Source organism: Salmo trutta, chromosome 37 (genome assembly GCF_901001165.1).
Source record: "Salmo trutta chromosome 37, fSalTru1.1, whole genome shotgun sequence".
Taxonomy (NCBI): domain Eukaryota; kingdom Metazoa; phylum Chordata; class Actinopteri; order Salmoniformes; family Salmonidae; genus Salmo; species Salmo trutta.
In genome coordinates, this window is record NC_042993.1 from 12,351,038 (window position 1) to 12,363,321 (window position 12,284).

Consider the following 12,284-nt stretch of genomic DNA (forward strand, 5'->3'; position numbering starts at 1 on the left):
TTAACCTGCCTGTCTTATTCTGTGAATATTTTCCATCAATGACGTTTACTACAATATACAACCACAATTCTCCTCTTATCAATGCAAAAAATATAGGCCTAGACTTGTGGATGTTTTCAAATCTTCTTTTCAAATTATGTTTCGAGCTTGATTCAGGTGCATTGACTCTCTTTTAAAAAAAATTATGTTTAGAGTTTGATTTAAGTGCATTGACTCTCTCTCGTGTAAGGAGCGTGCACATAATGTACGTTCATTCAGTATGATCATATCAGAAGACGAGGACATGCCGCACGGCAACTGAGGAATAGGGACAAGCCTAAACATCTTGGTACAACGGCAGATGGCCATTCACAAAATGTGTATTTTTTTGCATGAAGGGAAGCTGGGCCTTGTAGTTAATTATCAATAATCGTAATGGCTGTAGTCAAACAATGATCGAGCAATGTGTCTTTTGTTTAATATCAAATGGGTTTATTACTTGCATTACATATTGCATTGCACACACCACTCCTATAAATTCCAATCATCATTTATATAAAGATTTGCAAGTTACCCTGTGAAGCTTTTCTTGGACTTACTTCATTTCCCAGCAGTCTTGCGGGGTCCCCCCTCCCTATCTCGCGCCTTCCCTCTTGTCTCACCTCAAGTTGCTATCGGTGTTGTTTTTGAAGCTATGATGGCGGCAGCGGGATGCGGATCAGCAACCGCGGCTGCCATAGGAGGCCAAGTTGGCACTGCTGCACCCCGAGGTCGCTTCCCTGGTCGGCCTTGGTCGTCTCGCAGCCGCTTGCGTTCTGAGAAGCGTTGGCAACTCGACCGATCAGGGGCAGAAGCTGACGATGTGACTAATGCTGGAGGCCCAAGGCCCGCAAGCCTGATACTAGCGTTAAACGAGGACCAGTCTCACTTGCGCTTACTTGGGATAGAGTCGAACCACAAGAACTTAGCGGAGGCTGGGTACAGCTCAAGTGGGAGCGAAGAGGTGAGAGCCCAAATCGCTGCTGGAGTTAGTATATTTTTGCTTCTTTTATCATGTCATTTTGGTTACCTGTGTTGGTGTGTAGTTTTGTGTGTGTGTGTGTCATGTAGAGTTAGCTCCGTTTCATAATACTTTGCTTTAAGTGTCAACATTAGTTAGCTAGCTAGCTAACGTTAGCAGGAGCGACTTCATGAGATGTTCGTCAATAACGCCTGCTAACAAAGGGGAAGGCTAATGTAATATTTGTCTGCATTGGAGCTCTATGGTTAGTTAGACATACGAGTTACCACGAATAACTTACACCCACGCTAGCTAGCCAGGTATTTGTCTTAAATGAGTGTTTAGCTGGTTTATGCCTGTAATTGCTGCAGTGAGTAACGAACGTAGCTACATAAATGTTTCTATGAATTCAAGAGGGGGAGGGGCTACGTCAGAATCCTACTCTCTATGATAGCTAGCTAACTACCGTTTATGGGGATCATTTCACGTTCCTTTCAAAAACATGGTTTGCAGAGTGTCACCCAGGTCAGTTTTTGTCGCAGTCACTGAGTCAATTCATGTAACGCTTGCTAATGTAATTAGTTTGTTGAAGTCATTGGAGGGAAAACTATGATAACGAAACCCGGTAGTGGGTAAATTTGTCATGATGTGAGATGTTATCGTTACTTGGCCTGCTATTGCAGTCCATTTTCTATTTCAGTACAAGCAAGAGAGGACCACCAAGCATATTAGATATTTCAATTTGACATATAAATGACCCAGGCCTACCTAATAATGTTAAGTATTCATATGTTAATAATCTCACTTGGACCCTAGCTCCACATTCGCCGACAAAATGCTGCTGCTCAATATCGACTTTATTTGCATATTAGCAGGCATGTAGCAGATGTAGTTAGAGGCCCAACCCCTCCCCAGTTCCCAGGCATGCCTGGGTCAATTGCTGCTGGTTTCTTGGTAATGCCTCGCCATCCATGAACAAAACTGCATTACCTGGAGGAGAAGAGAATTTGAAAGAAGTGCTTGGACTGTTTTTTTGAATGATTAACTTAACTAGTTGATGTAATGGCTTGTCCAGTGCACTTGTGTTGGGTTTGTAATGGTATAGTTTGGTGCTCATCCCAATGATGGTAAACATTTGACATGGGAGACCTATTCCAAGAAGGCAGTAACCTATTACACAATACTTGGTCATTTCCATGTAAAATAACCCATGAGCACCAACGTGAAGTTCGTAGGCGCATATCAAATTGGGTGTCAAATGAAAGCTAAGAGTCTATATTTTTGGTAAATGAAGGAACGGATGCATAAGAAAAAAACGTATTTAAAAAAATAAATACATTTGGCATTGATTTCTGGCAAAATAGATGGGAAAGGGTCTTTAAAAATAAAAGGTATTAGAAATACATCAAAACACAATGTTGACGTAAAGACCCCCTGCCAACTAATATAAGCAATGTATATTTTGTTTTAGAGAAATGATCTGCCTTTAAGTTGAAGAATCTTTTCCTTGTGCCTTGTGAAATCCCATGTCTTTAAGATATTTTCACATTTCTCTCCCTCATGTGGAGGGAGGATAACGAAAGTTCACAGAAGTAACAAGTAAATGTAGACCTACCAATTAGTTCATGTTTTTACCGATAACCCATTTTCGTTTATCAATTATTAAGTAATCATTAATGTAATTACTGCAATTGTCAACAATGGGAAATCATAGTAGTCACAAACCACCATTGAATCACCTGCTACTGTCCTTCCTCCCATTGGCATAATGTTAGTACACTCGGAAAGTATCCAGCCTTATTCTCAAATGGATCAAATAAAAACATTGAGAACAATCTACACACAATGCCCCATAATGACAAAGCTAAAACAGGTTTTAGAATTTTTAGCAAATTTATAAAAATAAAATACAGATACCTTATTTACGTAAGTATTCAGACCCTTTACTATGAGTCTCGAAAATGAGCGCAGGTGCATCCTGTTTCCATTGATCATCCTTGAGATGTTTCTACAACCTGATTGGAAGTCCACCTGTGGTAAATTCAATTGATTGAACATGATTTGGAAAGGCACACACCTGTCTATGTAAGGTCCCACAGTTAGCAGTGCTTGTCAGAGCAAGGAATTGTCCGTCGAGCTCCGAGACAGGATTGTGTGTGTCGAGGCACAGATCTGGGGAAGGGTACCAAAACATTTCTGCAGCATTGAAAGTACCCAAGAACACAGTGGCCTCCATCATTCTTAAATGGAAGAAGTTCGGAATCCCCAAGACTCTTCTTAGAGATGGCCGCCCGGCCAAACTGAACAATCAGGGGCCTTGGACAGGGAGGCGACCAAGAACCCCGATGGTTACTCTGATTGACAGAGCTCCACCAATCAGGCCTTTATGGTAGAGTGGCCAGAGGGAAGCCACAACTCAGTAAAAGGCACATGACAGCCCGCTTGGAGTTTGCCAAAGGGCACCTAAAGAACTCTCTGACCATGAGAAACATGATTGAACTCTGGAGGAATCCTGGCACCATCTCTACAGGGAAGCTTGTTGGTGGCAGTAGCATGCTGTGGGAATGTTTTTCTTTCAGCGGCAGGGACTGGAAGCCTAGTCAGGATTGAGGCAAAGATGAACGGAGCAAAGTACAGAGAGATCCTTGATGAAAGCCTGCTCCGGAGCGATCAGGACCTCAGACTGGGGTGAAGGTTCACCTTCCAACAGGACAACGACCCTAAGCACACACCCAAGAAAGGGAAAGGTGGATACCTAGTCAGTTGTACAACTAAATGCCTTCAACTGAAATGTCTTCTGCATTTAACCCTACCCCTCTTGGGCTGGCTTAATCGACATCCACATCTTTGGTGCCAAGGGAACAGTGTGTTAACTGTCTTGCTCGGGCAGAACGACAGATTTTTACCTTGCCAGCTCAGGGATTCGATCCAGCAACCTTTCGGTTTCTGTCCCAACGCTCTAACCACTAGGCTAGACAACACAGGAGTGGCTTCGGGAGAAGTCTCTGAATGTCCTTGTGTGGCCCAGCCAGATCCCGGACTTGAACCCGATCGAACATCTCTGGAGAGACATGAAATATGCTTCAACAAAGTACTGAGTAAAGGGTCTGAATACTTATGTAAATGTAATATTTCAGTTTATTTTTAATACATTTGCAAAAATGTATTAAACCTATTTTTGCTTTGTCATTATGGGGTATTGTGTGTAGATTGAAGGGGGGAGTGATACATTTTAGAATAAGACTGTAACATATTTTTTGTTGTTGGAAAAAGTCAAGGAGTCTGGATTTTTTTTGTCTTTCTAGACAAGCCTGATTTGGCCCTAACATAGACGTCCATGATTGTTTCAGATTTGGTCCGATCACCAATCCTAGACGCCTGTGTTTCACAAGTTTGCACAGTACAGTGAAGCACAGCTGGGTACAGTAAAGACAAGAGTATAGTTCATTACGCGTTAATGCAGAATTCTGCGTTTTTCACTCATAAAAAGAGAACTCCTAAGATACTCTATCTTACTGCGTTTTGTAAGCACAGATCTAAAATGCTTCTTACAGTAACTTCTGCTCAGCATCAGAATTTTTTTTTGTGCTTCAGTTGCACTTCTCCACTTTTCTCGGTGTAGCCTACTTTTCTCCAGTAAAATGCAAGATTAATTTCATGCAACACATTAGGAAATTTAGCTGGCTACGCTCTTTCTCTGATGAACAATAGAAATATGATGGCCATGCATCGTTTTTGCAAAAAATACCTTGCTTTTTTTCATTTTAAGCTAATTCACTTGTGTGGCTGCTAGCCAAATAGTGTTGCACTTCTGTTGTCATCTGATGTAAATTAAGCTATTTTCTGCTGAATGTGTTGTACTAATGTATTTTCTGTGAAGGAGAACTATAGTTGCACATCCCTGATCACTCTATTGAAACAAAACACTGTCTTTCAACATAAAACGCATTGGGAGATAGTTTAAAACGCAGATTTTGATTTCTGAACTCTAATGCGACCCCTGGTACAGTAAAGTTTGGTACAGTAGAGTCTACTGTACTGAATAGGGATCTTAACCGTTAATTGGTTAGCCGCCAAAAATACATTTGACCGCTCATGCTTATCAGTCTATAGGTTAATTTTGCATAATTTAGGGGAATTAAATTGGCCGTGTGTATTTTTGTTGGTTGTCATGTATCTTATCTGTCACACGCGCACAGCATACAGAGAATAGCCTATCACCTGTCAGAGAGCAGCTCCTCAAAAGATGGTACTGGAGTGAAACGTGCTTTTATATATAACTTTTTATTTCCCAATCTCAACTCATAATTTAAGCTCGCCTCCCATTCCCCATTTGAGTACATATGCTATAGTCAGGCTAGCAGTGCATCACCCACCACTTTGCAGCATGAGCTTTAGGCAGTATAATTGTTTGAAACCTGAAAGTTTTACTTGACTTCAAATAAGGAGGCATGTCTTACCTTGCTTCAAGGTAGCCCATAAAAACGTAGACAATTATTTTATATAAACTCTTATGCCATTAACTTTAATTTTGCTACTGTTCTATTGGTTTTCTTATCAACTTTCTTTTGTTGTCTAGAAACCCAAAGGCACAATCCTAGTCATATTAGCAACCCATCCTAATTGTTGCTGTTAGATTTCCCATCTTTTTGTGTAACAGATTTTAATCCCTGTCAAACATGAAACCACTCGCATTAGGTGCACTGTTTTGGAACTGTGTTTTCCCGCATAATGCATTTTGGCAAATGTTTGAAAATTACATTTTATTTCCTGCTTCATTACATGCGTTGCATGTTCCATAATAGGCTATAGCCTTTTCACTGTAAGACAATGGGTTTGCTATTGTTGCATGTTTGCATGTAGGCTCTTAATGAAAAATGGCCGCTCCTTTTCTATGTATAGTATTTTCGGTTGATCATGCCATTTTACTGTTTGGGAAAATGTAGCTGTTTTATTGACCGGTTAATGAGGGTAGGTTAGTCAGCAGCAGAATTGACCGAAATTTGCATCCTTAGTAGTGAACTGTGCTGTGCTGTTTTAAAGAAACAACAGCATTAACAATGTTTATTTATTTATTTTATTTCACCTTTATTTAACCAGGTAGGCAAGTTGAGAACAAGTTCTAATTTACAATTGCGACCTGGCCAAGATAAAGCAAAGCAGTTCGACACATACAACAACACAGAGTTACACATGGAGTAAAACAAACATGGTCAATAATACAGTAGAAAGATAAGTCTATATACAATGTGAGCAAATTAGGTGAGATAAGGGAGGTAAAGGCAAAAAAGGCCATGGTGGCAAAGTAAATACAATCTAGCAAGTAAAACACTGGAATGGTAGATTTGCAGTGGAAGAAAGTGCAAAGTAGAAATAGAAATAATGGGGTGTAAAGGAGCAAAATAAATAAATACAGTAGGGGAAGAGGTAGTTGTATGGGCTAAATTATAGATGGGCTATGTTCAGGTGCAGTGATCTGTGAGCTGCTCTGACAGCTGGTGCTTAAAGCTAGTGAGGGAGATAAGTGTTTCCAGTTTCAGAGATTTTTGTAGTTCGTTCCAGTCATTGGCAGCAGAGAACTGGAAGGAGAGACCGCCAAAGGAGGAATTGGCTTTGTGGGTGACCAGAGAGATATACCTGCTGGAGCGCATGCTACAGGTGGGTGCTGCAATGGTGACAAGTGAGTGGAGATAAGGGGGGACTTTACCTAGCAGGGTCTTGTAGGTGACCTGGAGCCAGTGGGTTTGGTGACGAGTATGAAGTGAGGGCCAGCCAACGAGAGCATACAGGTCGCAGTGGTGGGTAGTATATGGGGCTTTGGTGACAAAACGGATGGCACTGTGATAGACTGCATCCAGTTTATTGAGTAGGGTATTGGAGGCTATTTTGTAAATTACATCGCCGAAGTCGAGTATCGGTAGGATGGTCAGTTTTACGAGGGTATGTTTGGCACCATGAGTGAAGGATGCTTTGATGCGAAATAGGAAGCCAATTCTAGATTTAACTTTGGATTGGAGATGTTTGATGTGAGTCTGGAAGGAGAGCTTACAGTCTAACCAGACACCTAGGTATTTGTAGTTGTCCACATATTCTAAGTCAGAACCGTCCAGAGTAGTGATGCTGCATGTGCAGGCAGCAATCGGTTGAAGAGCATGCATTTAGTTTTACTTGTATTTAAGAGCAGTTGGAGGCCACAGAAGGAGAGTTGTATGGCATTGAAGCTCGTCTGGAGGGGTTGTTAACACAGTGTCCAAAGAAGGCCAGAAGTATACGGAATGGTGTCGTCTGCGTAGAGGTGGATCAGAGACTCACCAGCAGCAAGAGTGACATCATTGATGTATACAGAGAAAAGAGTTGGCCCAAGAATTGAACCCTGTGGCACCCCCATAGAGACTACCAGTGGCCCGGACAACAGGCCATCCGATTTGACACATTGAACTCAATCAGAGAAGTAGTTGGTGAACCAGGCGAGGCAATCATTTGAGAAATCAAGGTTATTGAGTCTGCCGATGAGAATGTGGTGATTGACAGAGTTGAAAGCCTTGGCCAGGTCAATGAATACGGCAGCACAGTATTGTTTCTTATCGATGGCGGTTACGATATCGTTTAGGACCTTGAGCGTGGCTGAGGTGCACCCATGACCAGCTCTGAAACCAGATTGCATAGCGGAGAAGGTGCGGTGGGATTCGAAATCGTCGGTAATCTGTTTGTTGACTTGGCTTTCGAAGACCTTAGAAAGGCAGGGTAGGATAGATATAGGTCTGTAGCAGTTTGGGTCAAGAGTGTCCCCTCCTTTGAAGAGGGGGATGACAGCAGCTGCTTTCCAATCTTTTGGAATCTGACGACACGAGAGGGGTTGCAACAGTTTCGGGCAGATCATTTTAGAATGAAAGGGTCTAGATTGTCTAGCCCGGCTGATTTTGTAGGGGTCCAGATTTTGCAGCTCTTTCAGAACATCAGCTGACTGGATTTGGGAGAAGGAGAAATGGGGAAGGCTTGGGCGAGTAGCTGTGGGGGGTGCAGTGCTGTTGACCGCGGTAGGGGTAGCCAGGTGGAAAGCATGGCCAGCCGTAGAAAAATGCTTATTGAAATTCTCAATTATAGTGAATTTGTCAGAGGTGACAGAGTTTCCTATCCTCAGTGCATTGGGCAGCTGGGAGGAGGTGTTCTTATTCTCCATGGACTTTACAGTGTCCCAGAACTTTTTGGAGTTTGTGTTACAGGAAGCAAATTTCTGCTTGAAAAAGCTAGCCTTGGCTTTTCTAACTGCCTGTGTATATTGGTTTCTAACTTCCCTGAATAGTTGCATATCACGGGGGCTGTTCGATGCTAATGCAGAAAGCCACAGGATGTTTTTGTGTTCGTTAAGGGCAGTCAGGTCTGGAGAGAACCAAGGGCTATATCTGTTCTTGGTTCTACATTTCTTGAATGGGGCATGGTTATTTAAGATGGTGAGGAAGGCATTTAAAAAAAATAACCAGGCATCCTCTACTGACGGGATGAGGTCAATATCCTTCCAGGATACCCAGGCCAGGTCGATTAGAAAGGCTTGCTCACTGAAATGTTTCAGGGAGTGTTTGACAGTGATGAGTGGAGGTCGTTTGACTGCTGACCCTTTACGGATGCAGGCAATGAGGCAGTTATCGCTGAGATCTTGGTTGAAAACAGCAGAGGTGTATTTAGATGGCAAGTTGGTTAGGATGATATCTATGAGGGTGCCCGTGTTTACGGTTTTGGGGTGGTACCTGGTAGGGTCATTGATAATTTGAGTGAGATTGAGGGCATCAAGCTTAGATTGTAGGATGGCTGGGGTGTTAAGCATGTCCCAGTTTAGGTCACCTAGCAGCACGAGCTCTGAAGATAGATGGGGGGGGGGGCAATCAGTTCACATATGGTGTCCAGAGCACAGCTAGGGGCAGAGGGTGGTCTATAGCAGGCGGCAACGGTGAGAGACTTGTTTTTAGAGAGATGGATTTTTAAAAGTAGAAGTTCAAATTGTTTGGGTACAGACATGGATTGTAGGACAGAACTCTGCAGGCTATCTCTGCAATAGGTTGCAACACCGCCCGCTTTGGCCGTTCTATCTTGTCTGAATATGTTGTTGTTAGGGATGAAGATTTCAGTGTTTTTGGTGGACTTCCTAAGCCAGGATTCAGACACGGCTAGGACATCCGGGTTGGCAGAGTGTGCTAAAGCAGTGAATAAAACAAACTTAGGGAGGAGGCTTCTAATGTTAATATGCATGAATCCAAGGATATTACAGTTACAGAAGTCATCAAAAGAAAGCGCCTGGGGAATAGGAGTGGAGCTAGGCACTGCAGGGCCTGGATTCACCTCTACATCACCAGAGGAACAGAGGAGGAGTAGGATAAGGGTACTGCTAAAAGCTATGAGAATTGGTTGTTTATGATGTCCGGAATAGAGAGTAAAAGGAGCAGGTTTCTGGGGGCGATAAAATAGCTTCAAGGTATAAATGTACAGACAAAGGTATGGTAGGATGTGAATACAGTGGATGTAAACCTAGGCATTGAGTGATGATGAGAGAGATATTGTCTCTAGAAACATCATTGAAACCAGAAGATGTCATAGCATGTGTGGGTGGTGGAATTGAAAGGTTGGATAAGGTATAATGAGCAGGGCTAGAAGCTCTACAGTGAAATAAGCCAATAAACACTAACCAGAACAGCAATGAACAAGGCATATTGACATTAAGGAGAGGCATGCATAGCCGAGTGATCATAAATGTCCAAGTGAGATTCAGATAGCTAGCCGGGCCATAGGTAGCAAGCTGGCAGAAGATGGAGGGAGGTCTGTTTTTAGCCACCTCGTGCGTTTCCGTCAGTAGATTAGTGGGGTTCCGTGTGGTAGGGGGGACCAGTCCAATTGGCAAAATAGTTATAGTTATAGTGGCCCAAGAAAATTGTCCAATAGACCTATTAAGATGGCAGCCGATAAGACAAGCTAACGATTAGCGGGCCGCAGATGGCCGTTCGGGTTACGTCGCAACGGAGGGGCCAGTTGGATAACTCCCTCGGGCAGATAACGTCGGTAGTCCAGTTGTGAAGGCCCGATAGGGCTCCGCATCGGCAGTAAAACGGGTCCGGATAGGTGATTGTAGCCCAGGAGTGGCTGATGGAACTCTTCAGCTGGCTAGCTCTGGAATAATTGATGTTAGCGCCGGGACCGACGTTAGCCAATAGTCACTCGGGTAGCAGCTAGCTAGCTGCAAGATCCAGGTGTAAATGTCCAGAGCCTGCGATAGAAATCCGGGGATATGGAGAGAAAATAGATCTGGTATGCTCTGGTCTGAGTCGCGCTGTACAAAACTGGCGATAGCTTTTCGAGCTAAGGGATAGCTGATGACCGCCAACCGTGGCTAGCTGAACTCCAACTTTAGCAAGTGAACTGGCCAACCTCTGGCTAGCTTCTGTTGTGGATTTCAGATTTGAGGTAAATAATACTTAATTGTTTTATTAAATACCCTACATAGAAGTCTGATTGGTTCAGATTTCATCCGGACCAACCAAATTTGGTCATGAGATCATGAGAATAATGGCCAGTGTGTAGAATAATACCCATATATGCAAAGTATGATATTGCATATTTTTACCTTTGTGTACCTAATTCAGGACACCATGAGTGACATTCATATCCATAATTATGCATTTGTGTAGTACAGATCAGGGACTGATAAGGTAGTTCTGCTATCATAGTTGTCATTACCGGTTGTAAATTCACTTCACATTGTGTATTCAATAACCAAAATAGATTTTCAAAGTCAAGGTGTCATGTCATAGCTGACACTCCATTCTTTCTGCAAACATCTTTGAAGTTTTTGGGAAATGCAGTTGTATAAACAGAGGGAGATTTTATTGTTACCAAATTTAGCATCTGCACAGTTCTTCCAGTAAATGTATTTTTGTGAAATTTTCTGTGTAAATTGTTCAAAGTAGTCCTTGTGCATAGAGTTGTATGGTTTGTTCTACATTGAAATCAATGTTTTTTTTTTTTTAATACATTTGAATGTAAAAAAGAAAGTTTCAGCATAATTCCATTACCAGGGAATTATCTACTCACTACATGTTAAACAATATCATTTTTGATTGCCATGCTACTGTTCTCCCTCAAGGTTGGGATATAAAAAAATACTTCTGTAGTCAACAGTAACAGTACTAGCTATCTATTGCATAAGCCTAGTTGTGTTCAGGTGTGTTAGGTTATTGTCACTGTTGTCAAAGCTTTTAGGCCTAATTGTTGAATGTAAACTACTATTCATCAATTTCAAATACATATTAGTTTTCAAACTGTTGTGAGGTTATGGAAAATTGTGAAACAGTCGGAAAAAGAATGATGGGTGTCCAAAGTTAATAATCTGTCCTTGCCTTTCAGGGAGATGATTTCACAGGATTTGAATCTGATCGTAAAGGATATAAAGGCCCCGTACGGTCCAGACATAATCCCTCCAAAAGTAAGTATTAGCTTATTCTAAACCTATTCCCATCCCTTGCCACCTATCTATTATTCTTGGGCGGAATTGAGATTTTCATACCGTTATTCTGCCATCCCAGGATTTACGGTATAACTGGTATAGCACAGAAGGGGCTCAAAACGCAAAAAAGGCCCATTGGCAGTCTATTACCAGATTTCCAACAAAATTAGCACAAGTAATGGCGAATTCTCATGGACGCTTTTAGCTAAATGCTAACGAGCGCAAACGAACAAACTAGAGGTAGACCGATTATGATTTTTCAACGCCGATACCGATTTATTGGAGGGACCAAAAAAAATGCCGATTAATCGGCCATTTTTTACAATGTTTTAATATATATATATATATATATATATATAGATAGATAGATAGATAGATAGATAGATAGATATAGATTAATTAATTAATTAGAGGTCGGCCGATTAATTAGGGCCGATTTGAAGTTTTCATAACAATCGGAAATCGGTAATTTTGAACGCCGATTTTATTATTTTATTTTTTTCAGACCTTTATTTAACTAGGCAAGTCAGTTAAGAACACATTCTTATTTTCAATGACGGCCCAGGAACGGTGGGTTAACTGCCTTGTTCAGGGGCAGAACAACATTTTCACCTTGTCAGCTCAGGGATTCAATCTTGGAACCTTACGGTTAACTAGTCCAACGCTCTAACCACCTGCTTTACATTGCACTCCACGAGGAGCCTGCCTGTTACGCGAATGCAGTAAGAAGCCAAGGTAAGTTGCTAGCTAGCATTAAACTTATCTTATAAAAAACAATCAATCATTCATAATCACTAGTTAACTATACATGGTTGA

The 12,284-nt window shown here is 41.9% G+C and overlaps 1 protein-coding gene across 3 annotated transcripts in view; it reads left to right on the forward strand.

Annotated features, from left to right (window-relative positions):
• Positions 1–597: 597 nt before the first annotated feature.
• The window catches only part of LOC115177337 (histone-lysine N-methyltransferase 2A), an 80,919-nt gene continuing 69,232 nt past the window's right edge, over positions 598–12,284 (forward strand). Inside the window, exons 1-2 of one of the 3 annotated variants that reach the window (XM_029738028.1) lie at positions 598–1,006; positions 11,369–11,447. In XM_029738028.1, coding sequence (XP_029593888.1) covers positions 674–1,006; positions 11,369–11,447 — 412 coding nt within the window. In that variant the 5' untranslated portion in view covers positions 598–673. The remainder of the gene's footprint in view (positions 1,007–11,368; positions 11,448–12,284) is intronic. The other 2 variants (XM_029738029.1, XM_029738030.1) reach the window with 2 other exon arrangements.